Source organism: Colletotrichum fructicola (genome assembly GCF_000319635.2).
Source record: "Colletotrichum fructicola Nara gc5 chromosome Unknown KSG_Nara_v1_contig10, whole genome shotgun sequence".
In the NCBI taxonomy this organism is placed as follows: domain Eukaryota; kingdom Fungi; phylum Ascomycota; class Sordariomycetes; order Glomerellales; family Glomerellaceae; genus Colletotrichum; species Colletotrichum fructicola.
The window spans coordinates 3141866-3163021 of record NW_027094060.1 but is presented as its reverse complement, the minus strand read 5'-3'; the positions used below and the strand labels follow the sequence as shown (position 1 = coordinate 3163021).

Below are 21156 nucleotides of genomic sequence, written 5' to 3'. Positions count from 1 at the left end.
CGTTGTACAAGAGTTCGTCAACTCAACATTAGGTTTCTGCTGACTTTCGGTGACCAAAGACTAACTTTTTCGGCTTTAGGAGACGTCAGAGAGAGTTGGTCTCTGAACTGAAATCTCAAAAACATCGATTGCCGCAAGCCTCTCCCATTGGCAGTGTTTTCCTTGTACAAGACGAAGATCTGGACATCGGGGTCCGGGGCATTGTAGCCAAAGGAATCGATAATTTGCCATGCATAGAGCTCGAAGAGTCCCGAGCAAGAAGCGTCGTTAAATCCACCATCAGTCATCGCGGATCGATTCTCGCAGAGCCAAAATGGGACGCCAGCGTCGTCAAATCGGAGCCAGGTCGCGTCCAAGGTTGGGACCACAATGACAGTCTTCTGGGCAAGGTTGAATTGGTAGCCCACGAACTGACATGCTGCATTTATTCGATTCGCATTCCAATCGGGATTATTTCTGCTCGTCGTATAACATCAACCACCACGTCCCGGAGAGGGAAGGCCTTACATGAACAGAAGAGTTGGTGCCTCGATGTATTTCTTTACCCGTGCGGCTTTTGGGCCAAGTCAGTCTCCCGATTATACTTCCAGAAATCCTGCTCCGGCGAATTCAAATTTGTACCGAAAACGTATGGTTACAACCAGGATCCAGATCTTCGTCGACACCTGAATGCTGGAAATTCTTCGGCCATTCTTGAGATGTTTACGGAAGGACGAGCCCACCCAACCGATATTCTTGCTCCCTCAGGAAATTCTCTTCTTCATGTAAGTATTCAGAAGAGATGAAAGAAAACGGCGATGATGACAAGAAAACAGGAGATTATTGTCAGACATGGAATGGGCGTTGACATGCTTGGGCTTTGCCGGATCATTCTAGGCTCAACTAAAGCATTTGACTTGGACTTTCTGAATCAAAGTGGAAAGTACGACCCTCACGACGAAGACGAATCACCGAGCGCATAACGATAGGAATGGCTCACTAACGTATACTTAGAACCCCACTCATGCAGTGTTGTCAATTTATGCTGGAAAGCAGCAAATCTTATGAGAGGATGCAGCCGATGGCAAGTATTCTCATAGAGAATGGTGCCGATCTCTCCATTTGCGACAAAGTTGGACAGTCATCATGTCTTCTGATGTTCCAGATGCCTCAAGGATTCGATTACTTCGATGAGGTTCTGTATAAGTTCATCGACCTCGACATGCTTCAGAACCTTCGCCCGACAGACCTGTGGCTCGTGGCGTCTTTAGCACGATCAATCCCTTCCTTTAAGAGCAAGCTCGAAGCTGAGTTTCAAGGGATACGAACACCTATCGGGATCTCATCTAGTATCCGTCCCCGCATCAAACATCTGCCCGAGCTGGATCCTCAAAAGCAAGCATCATGGGTAAAGAGTGCGTCCAGCCTTGACAGAGTCACTTTTCTGAGAACAATGTGCTCTTTTGGTACCGTAGACATGATTGAGCCCTTCCTCAAATGTGGCATTGACGTCAACGAAACGGAGATGTCGGATGGCAAAACATACATTCGTCATGCGGCCAGAAAAGGAAACCTGGAAGTGGTTATGGCTCTTGCTCAGGCAGGAGCTAGCTTGGAGCAGGTGGAATGGGTATCTAAGAGCACCAATCTTTGTGCCTCGGTTTTGGAGGATTTGCTCGAGCGCTGGGCTTTCATCACTCAACGAAAGCCTATTCCCGGCATCCAGAGATCTTCCCCAGACCCAGAACTTTGGATACTGCCGTGGCTTCTGAGGCAGCCGAATCACGAGAGTCACAACGCCTTGTACGCCGCAATGGGCTGGGAAGCACATCTTCCTCCTGTTATTGCGCCCCTCTTGGAGTATGGGTATGGTCGGAGGGACGGACAACCCGCAAAAACAGACCACGGCCAAAGATGCGGCTCAGAGGTGGTAGATGCAACAAAGAACAGGAAACCTTACCTTGGACAGCTATTAGATGCCGGCCTCGCTCTCGAGTGCGAAGATTGCCTTGGTATCAGTGCTGTTATATATGCCGTCGACTTAGGGGAGCTTAGGGCACTAGAGATGTTGATCGAGGCCGGGGCAGACGTGAACCGGCAATGTGGTTTCGGTATTACACCATTGGAACTGGCAACCATCAACTTGGGGCTTCCACACCCGCGGGCGAGAACTCGAAGTTTGACATACATGCATATTCTGCCCCAGGACGGGAGAGGTGTTAGCCTCGATACAGACCAGAAATTGTATGATTGTATCGTCAGAACACTCAAAAGCAAGGGAGTGGCCATTACATCGAGCAGTATGTACCCGATTCATGGCAAGGCGTTTCGAATTCTTTACTAACCTACAGTGCTTTAGACCCAGCAAAACGGCAAAAAGGTTACTATTTATGGCAAGCTTTTGCTGCAATGATCTTCCTTTCCATTGGCATTTTTGTCGGATACATTGGTGGTGATAGTTCATCTCCTCGGCACAGTGGCAGTATTTTCGGTAACTCCCACAGTAACGGTTTTGATCCCATGAGAACGACCTCTGATCCCCACAGAGAAACCTGGAGAGATTTCCCATGCGAGTGACGCACAGCAAAATCAGTCAAATTGATGTCTACCTTCCCACTCAGCAAAGCTTATCAACATGCAAGATCCGTGAAGGGCGACTCGTTGAACATCATCCTTAGAGCTCCTCAAATATTGAAGGGAGCTTATGAATCACCGCCTGCTCTTCGTTCTCAACAGTGACCTTGCCGTCTTTCAGTCCTACGATTTGCTGAGCGATATCGTTCCAGAATTCGCATCTATTCCTCGAATTCTGGTCATCGGATGTCAGACGGAACGCCGAGTGGAGAAACCCCGGGGCGCGGACTTGGAGGACACTCCGCAGCCTATCGTGGTTCCCGTCCGCCACAGGCCAGTATAGTCGCGTAGTTCTTGGTAGGTTATTCGGGTCTCCATTCATAGCAAAGGATGCGAGATATGCCTTGTACCGCGTCGCTACCAGGCCCTCAAGTACTTTGGCGTAGATCTTGGCCAGCAATCTGCTCCTCAAAACCTTGGAGAGGAGGCCCACAACTTGCTGGACGTTGTTTGAGAAGAGAGGGATCAAGTCGCTGGCATGGTAAGCCAAAACTCTGAAAGGGTATGCATACTCCATCATGTATGACCTGTCGGAGTAGGCATCGTAAAGGTCTCGGGTGTTGCAGGTGAAAGTAGAATCCTGAATCACCTCCTTCAAACATGTGGTGTAGTTGTCATGATGAAAAGCCGAGCATTTGTACTGTTGACGTATCTGATCTCTGATGTGCGAAAGTTTCTCCCCGGGGAACATCATGGCCAGGTAAGAGTTGAACTTTGCTTGTGAGTCCATGCCTGCGGGTATGAATGACTGGGCCTCGTTGGCGCAGTGAGAGACGACAGTGGACCAGATGTTATCCCAATATTTACCTATTTTGTCAAATTAGAGTCTTCTTTCCTGCAAAAAGTGATGGAGTATGATCAGAGAGACATACCTCGAGAAAACGCGATTGTCGGTAGAGTCCTTATCCATTTGCCATCAACAGAAGGCCCGACAGGTGCCATGCCAGTCTGCTTGACCTTGCCAAAGAACTGCTGATTTGCTTCAATCAATTTGGCCGATCTGGCGTTGCGCAAGCAGTCAATGTCGTACTTGTCTCCGCAGCCAGCCAGTTCAGAGAACATCCGGTAGGCCTTATCGAGCGCCCCGTCTTTGGAGTTATCCCATTGCCACTCAAATGCGGGGCTCTGGACTAGGAACGTGTTGAAGTTGGGGTCTTTCTCGCCGTCTTCCCGGATCAAATGATGCATGATAGAACCAGCCCCGGCCGACTCGCCCCAGGCGCTGACGCTGTATCGGTTGCCTTGAACTTGATCAATGTATTCCTGAACCCACTCAAAAAGGAGGGCCTGGTCATAAAGAGCGGCATTCGGCAGCCCGCTGTCCTCCATGTAGGAGCCTGCGAGCCATCCGAATGCACCTAGACGATAGTTGCCAGTGATGAAAATGGTACCATATCTTGACGCCTCAAGAAGAGACTGGCCTGTGTAAAGAGGACTGAATTGATCCTTGCTGCCGAAGGCGTACGCACCACCATAGAGCCAAACGACGACGGGGAGGCGCGTGGAATCCTTGTCAAAAGCTTTGACTGGTACGTAGATGTCAAGGAAGAGGCAGTCTTCATCCTCGATGATGCTGGTGTCGGGTTCTTCGTAAATCAGGTTTCTTCCGCCAGGCGGGTTTTTTAGTCCGTTCGGGTTGATCTGGATGCAACTCCGGCCACCTGCGCTGTCTTGAATGCTGTCGTCTTCCCAGTCTGGGAATGATGGAGCCCCGAAGCGTTCTGGCTTTGCGCCAAAGCGCACGTTTCTAAACACGTATATCTGTATGAACAGATTAGATATCACGGGTCAGGCACATATAATGTCTTTCTTTGCTCACATCCTCGTCTCCTGGAAATCGGGCAGCTTCCCAAGTACCCCACGGAAGCTTCAGCTGCGGAAGGTCATGCTCGGTCCTGGCACCGACGCACAACGCTAGAACCGCGAAAGAAAACAGACCTTTGAGCATGATGGCAAAATATGCACCTGCGATGCGGAGTATCTCGAAGTTTGAGGTGGTGAATTTTCGATACGGTGGTCCGAGGAAGGCTGCTCTGTGCTCGTGACCAAAATAGCTTGCGCAAGGAGACGTTGAGCGATGCGTGCCCCTGGCGGCTTTCTATTAAAATCTGTGAATGTAGTGAGATCCTCTCTCCAATGCGACCACCTATACAACTTCTCACGTTCATGAAGAACAAATTCCTGGTTGGGGATTTATTTGCACAATGGTCTGATCTTACATGTCCGAGCAGCCCTGGGATCAATTGTCTTGGACGTCATTCTTCATGGAGATGTGCGGATGTTAGTCCGGTGCGGGGAAGATGAACCTTGCCGCCTTTGCATGGAATCCAGGATACCCAAGCTTAAACGGAGGGGAAGACGGGTGTCTGATGTCTTGCATTTCAGCTGGTGCCTCGGACAGCCCCCAAGTGAGAGGCGCGCAGTGAGCCACGCAGGTAACGGTGTCTACCCAGCCTTCTATATATCAAGCGAGACACAAGGACCACTAGAAATATAAGTGAAAAATTCCTGATTGGGGAACATGCACTGCGCCCGAGTACGGCGTTAGGCCCGAGGTACTTTGCCATATGGAAAAGTGTCTTGAATCTTGTTATTCTCTTTGCGTCAAAGGGAGGCTTTCGCTCGAGACAATGTGCCCAAGTTGATGCAGCGCACATATTTGAAGCATGCATATTCCCATTCTGAGAAACTCCATACCAGTTGGTGTCTTGAGTTATCATGATAAGATCGTGTTCACGAAGCCATCGCCGATGATCAGGGCGCGTGAATAGAACTACTACGGCATATTTTCACCAGAATCAAATGGTTCATATTGGGTTCCACACGGATGTTCAGTCACCGAAAAACCTTACTACCAGCTGTCGACGCTTTCAATACAATGCATTTGTTGCCGAGGTGAGGGCGAATTGATATGTACTTTCTATCCCTGAAGTATGACCAGAAAAGAATTGGTGCACGAACGCGCCCCATCACGTAGCTTCGTCGAGTCTCATCGAAGATACTCAGGCAGAAGTCTTGCCACGGATGATATCGGCAGCCTGCAAAGGAGTCACTGTTAGTGGGATTCAATACTAGAGAACACTGGAACGCGACTTACTCTCTCAGCGACAGCGTAAACAGTTGTCATGATGTGGGTGGCAGGAACCAAAGGCATGATAGAGGCATCGACAACACGCAGACCCTTGACGCCATAGACCTTCAGGTTTCCATCCACGACACCGCCCTCCTCCTTGGCGCCCATCTTGCAGGTGCCGACAGGGTGGTACAGAGTTGAAGCCTGCTGACGAATGAAGTCGCCAATGGCCTCATCGCTGGTAACGTTGGCACCGGGAACGACCTCGACGGGAGACAGCTGCTTGATGGCGGAGGTGGCAGTGAGGGTACGAGTGAACTTAACGCCCTCGGTCAAAAGGGAGACGTCCAGAGGGTTGCGGAGGAAGCCGGCGTCGGCGACGGGGGCGTCGAATGTGCTGCTGGAGGAGGCCTTCACACTGCCACGAGAGTAAGGGTGCTGAAGACCAAGCACCATGGCACCGTCGGACCAGATAACCTCAAGAAGGGCGGAGTCAGTGGCCAGAAGACGCTCATTGAGCACCTTCTGCTGGGCCTGGTAACCCTTCACAACCTCGGCCGGAGTACCAGTAGGAAGGAAGGTCGTGCCGTCCTGAGAGGTGGCCTGGGTGTTCAGAGACTGGCCAGCCTGGGAGTAGGTGGACAGAGGGAGGAAAGCCAAAAAGTCGCCGGTAGGGGATGCGAATGGGCCAGTGTGCTGGCTGTCGTACTCGGCTCGAGCGGCGGCGGCGAAGGTCTCGTTGCTCGTCAGGAGGCTGCTCACGGGCAGAGTCGTGTTGACTAAATCATCATATCAGCTTCACCGCTTTTTGTACGCACGCATGCTTGGAAGGGAAGTCCTACTGGTGTTAACGACAGTCAGAAGAACATGATCATGCAAGTTCTGGCCGACAGCAGGGAGATCGACAACAGTGGAAACGCCAATGCTCTGGTGGAGGGCAGAGTCACCGATACCAGAAACCTGGAGGATTTGAGGGGTGTGGAAGGAACCAGCAGCAAGAATGACCTCCTTGCTAGCGGTGGCAGTCTGGACATTGGCACCCTTGCTGGCGGCGAACTGCGAATCTATTAGTCTCAGAGAGCCCGTCAGGCAAGCCAGGAGTCATACCTCCACACCGGTCGCAGTGACTGAGTCGCCAGAACCAGTAGTCAAAACCTTGGTAACCTGTTGTCCGGTAAGAAGGTGCAGGTTCTTTCTTGTGGTGAAGTTGTCGTAGTAAGCCTCTCTGGCGGAAGAACGAGTGTTTGTCGTGGGGTCCTGGTTGTGAGGGCAGAAGTAACCACCGATGGGGCTTCCATTGGCTTGATCCTTGGCAACAGTGATGCCGAGCTCCTTAACGGCATCAATCATGTACTCTGTAATATTGTAAGCTTCCAAAATGACCGCAAACAGTTTCTCTCAGCAATAACGTACTGGTAGTGGGCCAGAAGAACGGAGAGTACGTGACTTGCATCAAACCGTCCTTGCCGTGAGCCGAGTCGTCAACCTCGACACCCCATTCGGAGACAACATCTGCCTTGGGAGGCGTGAAGATTTCATTCTAGCCAAGTTAGCCATCCCCTCCGGTCAATCGCGTAGTCGGTTAAGTTGGCACACCTTCTTGAAATACGGCAGAAGAGAGTCCCAGTTCCAGCCAGTGTTTCCAAGCGCCTCCCAGCGGTCATAATCGGACTTGGAACCTCTGTCGAAGACCATTCGGTTGAGTTTCGTTGAGCCTCCAACAACCCTTCCTTGGGGAATGGAAACGGTACGGCCTCCGAGCGCGTCGTTGGCGATGTAAGTCGTGTTCCAATCATACTTCGTTCCAATAGCGCCTCCTGCCAGACCCGGAATCTTTACAAAATCTTCTCCCGCGTCACTGCAGGCTGACTGTCAGTATCGCTATTAAAATAGGAGTTATGTTAACTAACAGTTCGCCGGCCTCGATGATCAGAACGGACACATCTATTTAGAGTTAGTTGGTGGAATTCAGCCACATTTTCCAGAAGGACTTACTCGAATCCTCCGAAAGTCGGTTGGCAACTGTCAAACCACTCGCACCGGCTCCAACGACGATGTAATCATAACTCGGCAGCAGGTTGGACTCGTTTGCGCGCTTAATACAAGGAGAGGACGGACGAGCAAGCGCTCCGTAGAGCGGCATTGCTGCCACAGCTACAGCCATCTTCACGACAAATGCCATGGTGACTGTTTTCTGCCGATTCAACTCTTTAAAAAACAAAAAGGAATGAATGTTTGTGCGTATGTACAGGGGTACGACAACGAGTGAGTAGAGACGCAAAGAGTTGCAGATGTGTATCGACTCGGGACGACCCGATATGTATACGATCTGGTCCTGCCCCTGAAGATGGGACTGGACCATCTGATAATAAACTCGACATGCGCGCTCGCAGCCGACCTACCTGCCTGTCTTGTTGATGCTGCCGCTACTACTTGCCGACTGTCAGCTTTCTTCTCCACCAGAGCCAGGGGGTGGGAAGCACGACAGGCGAGACAACAGCGCGCTGTAGGCCTGGGACGCCGACATATTGGTACTGAGAGAATTACGTGACATAGTGCGACGATGCCAACAGAACGGGTAAGAACGACATATTGGGTAGCACGGAGACCCGCAAGGAAGGCAAGGAGGAACCTGCAATCGGACGGGTGAAAGTCCCTTACGAACATCAGCCGAAGCTTGGTATTGGCAGTTCAGAAGGTCTTGGGGTGGCGCAATGCTGTGTTAGCGATGGCTCGGTCAGCGAAGACAACTGTAACTGCCACACGTGGTTGACAAGCCAAGTGGATTGTAAGCCGGTTTCTGGGAATGGTCGCCCGGAGATTGCGCCTGCAGTCGACTGGGAACGATTTGCCGAAAGGCAAGGATATTGAATCATTTAGGTTCATGCTGGTTGAAACGGCGCGTTAGCCAAGAGGAAGAGCTTCGCCCCGCGATAACTCACCCGCTAAGATGCTGACAAACTGTCCAGCTGAGCTCCAAGTTGCCGCGAATAGTCTTTTGAGTTCCCGTGGCCAAGACATGTAGAGTGTTACTGCATAGTACGGAATCATAGTGCACCCTCATCTGCAGTGACACATGGCGATCGAGGATCATCGCCGATAGCCAGATTTCGTCCCATCGCCGAAAAACGTCCCTAAAAAAGGGTGCGGCATCCCAAGTACCCCGGGTCCGCGACTCATTGACAAGGAACCCCCCACTTAATCCCGGCTGCTTCCTGCATCCTGCTCCTCCACGATTTTCTCCCCAAGTCGGCACCCTGCCGGCCGGTGCGACTGCAGTTGGTCCTCGGCCCCTCTGACAACCTGCTTGTTTGGCACCATGCCACGGACAGGCTGGAAACTTCGACATTTGTCTGGTTCGCTGGGTTCTGTACATTGGATAAGGTACACGAAGAACATGGAATTGGGGTTTGACTTCTTTGATGGAACTACAATGGTGTCAAAAGAGCGCGCCGGCAGGCAACACGTTCAAAACAAACCACGAGCATTGAGCAAATCCCATCGCAACTCGATGCGTTTTTGATAAATTGGATTTCCGGTGTCGATCACGAAGCCGTAGCGCGCGGCTCCCGGTGCGGAGGCCAGCGCTTTGCTTGTCTTTGCAAACGTCATTGTAGGAGGCTATGTCGAAGCATCTCAATCATGAAGTTAGCTGAAAAAGTGCTTTCTTCTCACACGGTATGTACATGATTCTTTTCGGAAACCTCGGTCCCACAGAACACCAATATTGGACAGACATGTGAGAAGACGCTCAAGTGTTACGAAGAAGTAAATAGACGCAGTCGTGTAGCGCAGTGTACTGCGTAGACACGCCGATGGACCGTCGGCAGCATGACAGCTACGAATTTGGACCAACACCACCTTCGGGACTTGTGGCACCCAATATCGCTCACCCCGCTGTACTTGTTCGGGAGCCACTTCCCGGGAAGATCTCCTTCCTGCATGCAACCCTCTCTCTCAAAAATGGCAGGGCTTGAGAGAGAGGGTTGCATTCTAGTAGACGAGAACCGCCTACCGTAGCATTGGAATAATTCTACGACGTCTACAGTTGTCATCATTTTGGTCGAGGCTATTCCTCTTGGACGGGCTTGGCCGCTCGGGAACGAGGTCGTTCCGACGCCATTATTTTCGCACATAATCTTCCAGAGACAGCCTCTGTATCAAAGGTGAGCTAATTCATACGCAGCTCAGTAATCGACCTGTCCCGGTCAGCGCTTGGGGGTCTCATGTCCAGAAACAGTGAGCAAAACATACGTCACTGCTTGAAGCTTCACTGGCTCCTATTCGGCTGAACGATTTGATAGCACCTACGTAAGTCTTCGAACTTCGACCCAGAATAGCTTGCAGAGCCCTATATGACAGATGACCAGCACCGAGAGTCAAATAGGGAGGAGACAGCCTTGGCGCTCCATTGTTTCCACCTGATAAGAATGAAATACTCCTAAATGCATGGAGTCGTGTGGATAAGAGGGGTTCAGCTTAACTTTAAACTCGCTGATGGATTTCTCGCTAAGCGTCTCACATAGCAGCAGGTTTCAGCCATTTCTCTGGTCCAAACCTCTGCGCCGGCGGTGTGCCGACCTTGCAGCACAGAAAATGGTCAAAGCAAGTTTTCCGAGCTGGGTTACTCCGGCAACTCACAAGGTGTCTTGCATGATAAACAGTGCTTGTCAGGCTCGTTCATCTGATGCTCCCCAAACCCTAAATCATGTCGTTAGTGGATCACTTAACTGGGGGAAGTCTCACGACAGTAAAATAATAACAGGCTCGACCCTTGGAAACCCAGTAGTCCGGTTCAATCTATCGCATGCCTGGAAGGAGCATCGCAAGTCTAGTGTAGGCTAGCGGGCCGAGAAACGCAAAAGCGCAAAGGCGCAAAAGCGGACAGATTTCCCTGGCTGCAGACCGCCCTTGTATTCTTTCAAGACCAACGCAAGAGCCTAATCGGCGACTGTCGCTGTCAGAAGTCATAACTCAACTTGTTTTCCAACTTCATGAACGAGAACCCCCCACATCCCGCGAAGTCATCACCAGAATCCAGCGTATCAATGCTTGCGGAACCACAAAGATTCTCGCGGCTTGCCTCTTTCGCATTTTTCCTTCCCCTTATTCACTGTTTAGCAAATCGCGTAGACGACAATCCTGGGGGAAGAGTGGCGACCTCTTGTCAGGGTTGAACAACAAAATGCGCTCCGTCGAGAACTATCACGAAGCAAAGGTAGAGTATCAATCATGGATGCGAAGACTCCGCAAAGACCCATTTAGGATATGTGTAGGAATACAACTGGAGTGCTCCAAAACTTCGCTGATAATTGCCTAGTCGTTGTTACTTGTTCGGACCGACGGGATCAGTTTTGCCGTGACTACAGTTCGAAGTTCAGTCTTTCCAGCAATATTTGTATCAAGCAGTGTGTTTAACTCATCTTCGAAGGAACTTTCATTGTAAGAGCGTAGGATATGAATCCAATTTGTCGCAGCTGGCTGCACAATTGGTGATGCGCATGTGATCACTTCATAGAGGCCGTCGGCGTAATCTGAAGGCCGACCGAAGTGGTTGCTTGTCCCTCGGAATAACTGGGACATCAGATGAGATGGAACCAGCCGTCTCGAAAGTATCGTGCGAACAGAAGCATGATTCTAGATTACTTTGTTCCGTAGGCTGCAGGATTACTAGCTTCCGAGTTGACTTTCGTCGACAAGCGACGGAAGTGAAGAGCTCTGAATCGGGATGTTTTATCGACTTAATGGATTTCTAGCAGAATATGTGTAGCCCTAAGAGCGCCTTGCACAATTATTGAAATGATTTGACCCGTTTCACAACATTTCTACCGGTATCTGGCCAACTCAAATGATTTCTCTGCGTATCAATTGAGTAGCCCAGTAGTACGGGCAATTTGCGTCAAAAGCTCGTTGGCCATGGTCTCATGGGAACAATCAAGAAGATTCCGTCCATTAAGTCGTGTGTAGATATTGGCTCACCAAAGTCGAGACAGTGAACAAATGGCGGCGATTGTTCAACTGGCGACCTGTTCGGCACAGTTCCGGCACACCGCCATCCTTAGGACGCGTATGATGTCTTCGACCGGCTTGCAAATATAGACTACCCTGTTGCTTGGAAGTTACCTCTCGCGGCCGATGGTCACCATGTCCGCATCGCCACGAAATTCTGAAACAGGGGATAACACCGCCGCGAACCTGCAAAACAACGTCGGCGCCGACTTGCTACGCTCCGCCAATTCCGGGGTCGGTATCACAAGTGGACTTGACACCGAAATTTTGATTTACTCGCCCTTATGGAACATATCTCGGTAATTGCTGGGTGGTCTAGTCATTTTGCTAAAAGCTAAAGTGATAGGGGGCTGGAAGCGTAGAGTCCATGTCGTCTGCGAATACATACTTGCTCTCTAATACACGCAAGCATCGACAAACCACCATACACATATCTGTCTTATCAATTGGAGGGTTTTGTATCGCCGGTAATTAAGTGTTTATTTGAAGTCTCTGGGGCTAGTATCTGTGAACGTGAGAACTTCAATTTGCCAAACATTCCAAGCAGAATAATCGCAAACCATTGGAAAACTTTCAAATGCCAGAAAATGCAGACCCAGCGTGCGATGCGGACCATACTATACGTCTCTAGGCGAGCTAGATGCACAAAACTCCGTCAAAGCCATGAAGAAAGGGTGACTTTTCAGCACGGCTACAGTCAGCACCAAAACCAACTTTCAAGCTTCAGTCATCATCTTGGCAGTAGACGAATTCCGGCACTCATCAAATACTTTCTTCAAGCCTTCTGCTCATGAAAAAACTGAATAATATTCGCGCTTCGCCGACAAAGGGTCCCACTCTGAGCTCAAAGAAGATTTCAAAGAATGACGGACTCGGTGGCGTCAGCTAGCGCTTCGCGCCGCGGAACCTCCGTGGTGCGCCTGTACGTCTCGCTCGTATGCTTGTCATTTCATCCTGATTTAGGCAGCTACTTTGCCATTTTTAGGTACTAACAACATTCATCACACGTATCCCCGTGGCCGGCAAGATCTGACGAACACCTTGCCTCGTTGAATTCCTGCAAACCCCCCGGTCGACGCATTCACCCGGCTTGGTATCTCTCACAGCATCATTCGATTCGACTACGCACTGCCCCTGTGTGGATACCCTCGACTTGCCCTCCGGCCGCACGATTGGCAGTAGGCTCAACGGTAGAAGCGCCGAAAGTAGCATCCACATCGACGCCGTGAATCATCAATCGGTCCTGAGCGTCGGGCTCCCGGTGCTCGGCGGTACGGCAATAGGAGCGCTACAGATCTCTCAGGTGCAACATATCAGTGACTTACGACATGCTCTACACCCCTCGTTGTGCTAACGATAGCAGATGAGCATATCTCGTTAACGTTAAGCCACCGTACGCACGCTCATAGTTGAAGCAACATGCCTCAACCATTAAGACCGGGGCTGCCCCTTTCGGAAGCCGGCTTGGGTCGGTTAAGTCAAGAACAGGAGCCCAAATCGAAGCCAAAAAAGACTAGAAACCGCAGGATTCTGAGTTGCCTTCCGTGTCGACTACATAAGCTCAGTAAGAGAAAACCCCTCCACGCTTTCCTGGGGCAACCTTGCGCGACGTCGAGCGACGAAGAGCTTCTCACTGAGACTGACTGAACAAGAATGCGATAGGACCATACCGTGTCACACATGTCGTCAATACAACCGACAGGACCAATGCCGTCTGCACCCGGCACCTGAAAGCGTGATCAAGCGTGGCCTAGCCCCCTCGCTTCCTCAGATGTCTGGGAAGAAAGCTACGTCGGCGCTTATAACACAATCAAGTATCACCAAGGTGGTACTGCCCGCGAGCACACTTCCGTCAACGCCTTTGAGTGTCGCAGCGATCACCAACACCTCGGAGGATGATTATGGTTTCACGAACTCCCAGCCGAATGTGTCAAGTGATCAAGTTCGAACGGCACCAACGACCTTAGACTCGGACCTTCAGTCGATCATTGAAACGCGACTGAGGCCGATGCAATACGCAAGAGGGTCCCCTCCATCACATCAATACTCGCCGAATACCGCGCCTCCTCCTGTCAAAGAGGCCAGCCTTTCAGTAGCGTCTTTGGCCTTACAAAATCCATTCTCATCCAAGACACCAACCCTGTTTGACGAGCCTCAATTATTCTGGAAACGGTATCTGCTAAGCCTGCTTCCTGCTCAGACCCAAGCCGATTTACTGGTCACCTACTTCTTTGAGAACATCAACTGGATCTATCATGCTATCCATGCCCCATCGTTTCGAGCCCAATACTCCATGTTATGGTCAAAAAGTGTTGAGGACGTCGACCTAATATGGCTTTCACTATTGTTCATCATGTTTTCGCTCAGTTCGCTCTATATACCGGCCCCAATGGCTGAAGCAGCAGGATTTGAGGTCTCAGACCTTGCCGCCCTGTCACATCGATGGTACTCTGCTTCCCGCCAATCTTTGCAATCGGGCGGGTATGAGTCCAAGCCGACCTTGATACAGCTCCAGGTTTTCATTGTTACCCAGCTGTACTGGTACGGAACTAAGGACATCGAGGCTCTCAATACGTAAGTCTCAGCGAAACTTCGTCTGGGTACCTCATGCGTCGATAGAACTAATAAGATCTTCACCATTAGGCACCTAGCACAAGCTATCCGCCAAGGCCAAGCTCTCGGTCTTGACCGGGAAAGTCCACCATCCATGTCGGATTGCCTTGAGAGGGAATTACGGCACAGAGTTTGGTGGGATCTGGCTGGGGCAGATACGTACGTTTAATGTTGCTTGCTGAGGTGCGGAAAACGGTTCTCTAACATGACGCAGGTTTCAATCACTCTGTCTAGGAAGACCTCCTTTGCTGCAATCGCATCTCTCCAATGTCCCATTCCCTTCCAACTGTAATGATGTCGACATCAACTCTGTCTGTGCTCAAGTCAAGCCTCTGAACGAGCCGACCGAGATGAGCATGCACCACTTTCGCGGTCGAATCTTCAAGGTCTTCAACAAGCTGTGGTTGGACAACGGTGCAAACCTCGGTTCTCATGATTTTGTGTCAAGCATCGATGCTGAGCTTACGGCTATCACCGACCAGTTTCCGTGGTATTTCAAAGACCCAGCACGGAGTGTGGAAAGCAAGGCTCCGGCACTTCCACCAAACTTTGGCTTTGTTCTGTGGGGTCACCATCTACTAGACAGCTGCATAGCAGTGCAGAGAGTACGGATGTACCGACCATTCCTTCAGCTCAAGGCCGGCGAAATGTTCCAACGCTGTGTTACGGCGGGGTCATCGACGTTGACGCTGTACAAGGCCCTTCGCTCCCCCGACGAGGCACGTTTCCGACGATCAGATAAGTTGCGAATCCAGGCATATCACGTCATATCAGCCGCGATTGTCCTTGCTACCTTTCTTCTGGTAGAGCAACCCGCCAACGCAGCCTCAATTCGCCATGACATTGAGATGATAGCTTCAGACTTGCAACCCCCCGCACCAGGAACTACAGAAGACAAACGCTCCATCGCAACTATCGACGACGGCCTCAAAGTACTGCATCAGATCTTGTCTATATCCGACGACAAAGCTTTTAATCTTTCACAAGATACTGCGGGCCCTGCGGCGCTGGCACCAGGGATTTCTTCCGTGTTCGGCGGAGAAGCCACAGCTCGCAGATATCTCGAGAGATGCGCTTTCAAGTATCTTGGATGTGATGATGTAATTCACAATGGACAGCCCATGGCTTCAGCCACTTCAGCCAGTGCTTCCAGTTGGGAGGCACTTATGGATCCTTCGTCGTGGGGCGAATGGGGTGATGGGTTCTGGGCAGAATTGGACCTGGCCATGGGAGAGGGCTCAGGAGAGATGTGAAGCTCACAGAGAGAAGATCTCAGCACTTGAAAAACCGCGATGGTATGTTTTGTCCTAAGGTCTCTGTCAAGTGAAGATATTTATTCTATTGGGTATCTTGACCATCCGCGCTGCTTTGTCTGTTCCTTGCAAAGTTATACGATGTGGATCACAACTTAAAAGACGAAGTTGGAATTTCTCTTCTTACCGCTGAGGTCGAAAACTATTTAGTTTTTGTTTATTGTTTTCACAGTTTCATTTTGTGGCGATGAATAACTGTTTCCAACATATTTTGAGCTTACCGTTGAGCTTACCGTTGATCGTCTTGGGATATTATGGTTGTGTTGGCTTCGCTCTTCAGCTTTCATGTTGACTTGATCTCGTTCTCCTGGTAATCGAGAGCACCGCAGTGAAAGTTCAAGACTAACTGAACAATTGGCTTTTAAAGTGAGGTGGTTGGTGGCCATCGGCTTTTATATCCGCTTTGGTGGTGGGTATTCCGCGGGAATGTTTCGTGTTGGCTCCGTAGCGCCAATGCCATCTTTAACCGGATCAACTCAACAAACAAAACCAAAACCCACGATGACCAGCAGGTCAGCGGGGGTTCCGAGACTCATCATTGGCGGTGTATCCAGGAAACTCTGGGGGGATACGCGGGGATGCTCGGGCTTGGCGGCATTCGGGGCAGTTGGCCATCCTTGGACGTCCAGCAAATGGGCGTCGTGCGTTAGCGTCCCCGTGGGAGCTGTTGCGGGCCACTACGGGCCATTTGCGGGGGCGGGGATGCAGTAGCTCCAGTAGCTCGACACAGGGCGACACAGGGCCGTTCCACCCAGCCCAGGGGGTGCTGCCGGGATAGCTCCCCAAAGCTCCCCAAACAGGGAAAATATCGCCGACACGCGCCCAACAAATCCAATCGGGAGTCGCGAGACGGTGACATGATGTAAGGAAGAGCAAGACACCCCGACTGCGGACATCGTCCGATATAAATATCACGGCGGGCAATACCCCGAGCACTCGGACAGCTCAGTCCAACTTTTGTGAGCTCGATCGATACCCCTCCGCCTCTGCCTCCTCTTCACCTGTCAAACCACGACCTCGCATCACGTCCATATCTTACTTCACGGCCTAGCAGAGTCAGCAAAATGGGCAAGCCTATCGTTCTCCAGCTCGGCGACGACATCAAGTGGAACCATGACCTCTACAAGGACTTCGGCTCCAAGTTCGAGATCCGGCGCTCCTACAGCATGCCGCGCGCCGAGTTCATCCAGGCGCTGAAGGACAAGAAGTTCGGCGACTTCTTCGCCATCTACCGCCCATTCTGGAACACGGGAGGAGAGATGGGCAACTGGGACAAGGAGCTGATTTCGCTTCTGCCCTCGTCATGCAAGGTCTACGCCAGTGCCGGAGCTGGGTTCGACTGGGTTGACACGGAGTCGCTGGCACAGCGGGGTAAGTCGCTCGGACGCTGCAACGAAGCCATCGATACTTTGTGCCAATTGCTGCGACTACGTCGTCGCCAAATTTGACTAATCATTCTACAGGAGTGACTTACTGCAACGCCGCCGCGGCCTGCACGGAATCTGTCGCCGACGGCGCCATCTGGCTCCTCATCTCCATCTTCCGCCTCTTCTCGTGGTCATCCACCGCCGCGCGCTCAGGCGACCCCGACCAGTTCGTCGACGCCAACAAGAACCTCGCTGTCGTCTCGCGCAACCCCAATGGCTTCAGCCTGGGCATCATTGGCTTCGGCAAGATCGGGCGCAGAATTGCAGAGAAGGCTTACCGCTCCCACGACATGAAGATCCTGTACAACGACGTCGTCCGCATGCCTGCCGAGCTCGAGAAGTCCACGGACGCGACATACTACAAGAACGTCGACGACCTGCTCGCCACTGCTGACTGCGTCCTGGTCGCGACGCCATTCGCCGGCAAGACGCTCCTCGACGCTCAGGGAATTGCAAAGATGAAGAAGGGCGCCAAGGTCATCAACATTGCCCGCGGCAAGTTGATTGACGAGGATGCCCTCGTTGCTGCGTTGAAGAGCGGCCACTTGTCCGCCGCTGGACTTGACGTCCACTTCAACGAGCCCCACGTCAGCAAGGAGCTCATCAAGATGAGGAATGTCGAGGTTCTGTCGCACAATGCTGGAGCTTCACTAGATGCTCACATCGGCTTTGAGAGACTGGGCATGGAGAATATTCTGTCCTTTGAGAAGACGGGCAAGGCCATCACCCCGGTCAATGCCCACTTGATCAAGCAAAGCCGTCTGTGATGGGATGAAAAGGATTGGGAAAAGCCGACATGAATCTGTATTTATAGCAGGGAAACTTTGGAGTTCTGCGGTGGAAACTTGGACGAGGGAAATATCATGACCAAAAAAAGACAGTTTTACAGCCACCTTCTTTTGCACATTTACCGACGTGACTACTGTTAATTTCTCTTTCAACGCGCGTGCATGAGATGGGACTTCGTGGACAGCGCTGGATGGGAAAGACAACCCTCAAAAGAGTCCGTAAGTAGGCTACAATAAACTTCGTCCATAGACTATAGATTTGCGGAAACGGAAGTCCCTGAGTGTTTCGTGCATAGCTCTTAGTGCTACAAGTTGCTTGCCTGTCTCAATTACACTGATTGAGTTGTTGAGGATGAAGAAATCAACATCCATGCTCTCATCGGCCAATCATGTACGAGTAAGGCTTTGGAACCATGTTTCTCAGACACCATTGTGCCTCTAAATCCATCCTAGCCGTCGTGACAGTTGACCGTTCGGTCCACACCCAACACCGAGAGCCGCTTAGACGACTACCAAGGATCGATTTGGCTCCCGCACTCCCACCGGTAACTTTGGCGAAACAAACTTTGCCACTAAGACAAAAGTGCTATCCAATCCTTGGCCTTGGTCCAAGACATGTCGGACATGTCTCACGTAGCCAATGACGACGTGGCAATTGGATATTGACGATACAGGTTACACAGCAAGCGGCATCTGATAGTCCTATTGTCCGAAGAGGGGCGGGATTGTCATGAAACTTTATTCCGACTGCTTACAAAATAGGTCCAACGTCTTGCGATCATTTCTTGTCGCGTTCGGAGGGTTTGAGACCTACATTCCAGCACTGTCCTGATACCTGCAACTTCCATTTTGAGGTGGTCTTATGACATCCCTAGCCGAGCCCCGTCACCGGTGATTAGCAGTCAATATAACAAACAAATTGTCACCCTCTTCCCATCCGCCTCGACGGGCTGTCTTCTCACGAAGCAAAAATGGCTCTTCTCAGTCCCATCACCATGCTTGTTGCTTTTATTATTCTCGGCATAGCCGTGACAGTTCGCGTAAGTCCAAAGACTTCTCCGTTGCTGGCCGCCAGCTGCCTGATGCTGATCTCGCGATTCAGCTTGCCGCAGCTGCTCTATCCTCGCCTTTGAAGCACATACCTGGACCCTGGTATATCAACTTCACGCATTGGGTTCTGAAATATTACACCGTCACGGGCCAGCGCATGTACTATATCCACTCGCTTCATGAGCGCTATGGTACCGTTGTACGCATCACCCCGGATGAGATATCCGTGGCCGACCCCGATGGCTACATTGATATCTATCGGATGGGGTCTGGCTTCATCAAGTCGAAGTTCTATAAACAGATCTCGGGTGGTGCCAATCCTGCCATATTTACGATAATCGATCCAAAGGAGCATGCCGCCCGCCGTAAGCTTTTCGCTCGCGCGTTTACTATATCTTCGATTCGTGAAAACTGCGAGGCATTGGTGCGCGAGAAAGTTGAGAAAGCAACTGATTGCATTCGGTCTGAAGCGATGGAGGGCCGATCTGACGTTCTGAAATGGTGGACACTCATGGCCAGCGATGTTGTTGGACAGCTAGCCTTCGGAGAATCTTTCGAATTGTTAGAGCTGGGCAAGGTACGTCTTGATATCTCGCATCATACCGAGAGCAAAGGCTGATGATATCAACAATCAGAAGAACCGATTCGTCGAGGTTCTCCAGGCAGCAGCTGCTGCCAGTGCCCGACGCATCGAGCTGCCGTGGCTACACGCTTTGATCAGTCATCTCTCACGGCTTTCACCCAGGACAATGCAGCTACTAACCAACACGAGAGGGGAGATGATCAAGTACGGCCAGAGAGCTGTCGAAAATTTGCGCCGGAATAAGGACAACAAGGCGAACCTATTCGCTACGATCCTGGCCGAAAGCGAAACCAACGAAAAGTCTAAGCTTACTGACGACGTTATCCGGATAGAAGCCTCGAACATGCTCATTGCTGGATCAGATACGCTTTCGAACTCACTGGCATACGTCGTCTGGGCGATTCTGAAGAGACCCGAGCTCCAACGGCGGCTCGAGGATGAAGTTGCAGCTTTGGACGATCATTTCGACGACGTTGTTCTGGAAAAGCTCACATTACTGAATGCTGTCATCTACGAATCGATGCGTCTCTATGGCGCTGCATCGGGCAGTTTCCCTAGAGAGACACCGCCGTGCGGAGCTACCATTGGAGGTTACTTCATCCCTGGAGGTACGGAAGTAGCACTGCAGGCGTACACTATCCATCGCCTTCCCGAAGTGTTCTCAGACCCCTTGAAGTAAGTTCCGCATGTTCTGCTTCGTGACGTTGGTGACATCGTTTTGCTTATCTCCATTAGATTTGACGAGTCTCGGTTCATGCCCGGAGTTCCGACGGAGAGGCAGAAGCAACTTTTCTCGGCATTTGGTCATGGGTCACGATCGTGCATTGGAATTCACCTGGCCTGGATGGAACTGAGGCTGGCCATCGCTCTGTTGTTCCGGAAGTGTCGGGGTCTGCGGCTTGCAGACGATATCACGGACGACATGATGCACATGGTGAGCTTTCTGGTTATAAAGCCGGCAGGAAACATATGCGATGTGACGTTATGCAAGAAGTAAGCAGGACCTCTTAGGAATCGGTAGAGTACAAGAGAAACTCTACATTCTGTGGCATCGTGAAAAACTGCGTAATTGACTCTCTGCCTTCCCTTCATGGCCACCTCGTTCTCGTCTTGTAGAGCCTAATGCCGATAACCATACGAAACTGGCTTTCTCTTGCTGGGCCAACCCCCTGTCTATTCCCCACATGTGGCAATTGCCTTTCCGCTGTTTGTGACTCACCTATGGCAACGTCTTTCAGAGCAAGGGCAGACTACACGTTTGAAACGGGTACTGGACTCCAGGCGTAGTCTCCATCAATCTCCTCAGCCAACTTAATGTGTGCTTCCCATTGCTTTAAATCGAGTTCTTTCGCTCCAAGGTCATCCCATCGCTTGTTATCCCACACCATATATCCCCATCGCCTCAGGGGCTGAGGGACGTACTCTCCGTAAATATTGGAATATCTGCCATTCCGCAAGTTGACCCACACAAAAGGTGGCGTTTGGGGGGGAGCGCGGTCTCCTTCAAAAACTACAGAGTCGCCTCTTTCTTCCGCCTTGTCCTTGTAGTTCGAGTAACATGGTTCCAGAATCCGCCGATCATTTTGAGCGAGTGTCGTGAGAGACATTCTGATAGAGTCATCCTGATTTTGGTCATGCGCAAGACACCATTCCATCTCGGAAAGCAGCTTTTCATCGTCGTCAATGA

General features: G+C 51.1%; 6 protein-coding genes across 6 annotated transcripts; 4 read left to right on the top strand and 2 right to left on the bottom strand.

Moving 5' to 3' along the window:
- Positions 1 to 669: 669 nt before the first annotated feature.
- On the top strand, positions 670 to 2556 carry CGGC5_v016423 (uncharacterized protein; the record flags this gene model as incomplete). The annotated part of the gene is made up of 4 exons (XM_032036819.2): positions 699 to 764; positions 816 to 922; positions 994 to 2279; positions 2339 to 2556. The coding sequence occupies 4 exons, from the start codon at positions 699 to 701 to the stop codon at positions 2554 to 2556; spliced, it is 1677 nt and encodes a 558-aa protein (XP_031893384.2).
- A 97-nt stretch (positions 2557 to 2653) lies between these two features.
- Positions 2654 to 4561, bottom strand: CGGC5_v016422 (Secreted lipase; the record flags this gene model as incomplete). Its single annotated transcript, XM_032036706.1, has 3 exons — positions 2654 to 3420; positions 3486 to 4374; positions 4433 to 4561. The coding sequence occupies 3 exons, from the start codon at positions 4559 to 4561 to the stop codon at positions 2654 to 2656; spliced, it is 1785 nt and encodes a 594-aa protein (XP_031893385.1).
- Positions 4562 to 5615: 1054 nt separating this feature from the next.
- On the bottom strand, positions 5616 to 7868 carry xptC-2 (Dehydrogenase xptC; the record flags this gene model as incomplete). The annotated part of the gene is made up of 8 exons (XM_032036595.1): positions 5616 to 5651; positions 5711 to 6465; positions 6529 to 6742; positions 6794 to 7041; positions 7100 to 7226; positions 7283 to 7544; positions 7597 to 7630; positions 7682 to 7868. The coding sequence occupies 8 exons, from the start codon at positions 7866 to 7868 to the stop codon at positions 5616 to 5618; spliced, it is 1863 nt and encodes a 620-aa protein (XP_031893386.1).
- Positions 7869 to 13114: 5246 nt separating this feature from the next.
- Positions 13115 to 15561, top strand: CGGC5_v016420 (putative transcriptional regulatory protein; the record flags this gene model as incomplete). The annotated part of the gene is made up of 4 exons (XM_032036482.2): positions 13115 to 13259; positions 13348 to 14269; positions 14339 to 14467; positions 14523 to 15561. The coding sequence occupies 4 exons, from the start codon at positions 13115 to 13117 to the stop codon at positions 15559 to 15561; spliced, it is 2235 nt and encodes a 744-aa protein (XP_031893032.2).
- Positions 15562 to 16685: 1124 nt separating this feature from the next.
- Positions 16686 to 17815, top strand: GOR1-0 (Glyoxylate reductase 1; the record flags this gene model as incomplete). The annotated part of the gene is made up of 2 exons (XM_032036369.1): positions 16686 to 16992; positions 17085 to 17815. The coding sequence occupies 2 exons, from the start codon at positions 16686 to 16688 to the stop codon at positions 17813 to 17815; spliced, it is 1038 nt and encodes a 345-aa protein (XP_031893031.1).
- A 992-nt stretch (positions 17816 to 18807) lies between these two features.
- aflV-2 (Cytochrome P450 monooxygenase aflV) lies at positions 18808 to 20466 on the top strand (the record flags this gene model as incomplete). The annotated part of the gene is made up of 4 exons (XM_032036257.1): positions 18808 to 18876; positions 18939 to 19463; positions 19522 to 20144; positions 20205 to 20466. 4 exons carry the CDS (start codon positions 18808 to 18810, stop codon positions 20464 to 20466), a joined length of 1479 nt encoding a protein of 492 aa, XP_031893026.1.
- Between the last annotated feature and the right edge of the window lie 690 nt (positions 20467 to 21156).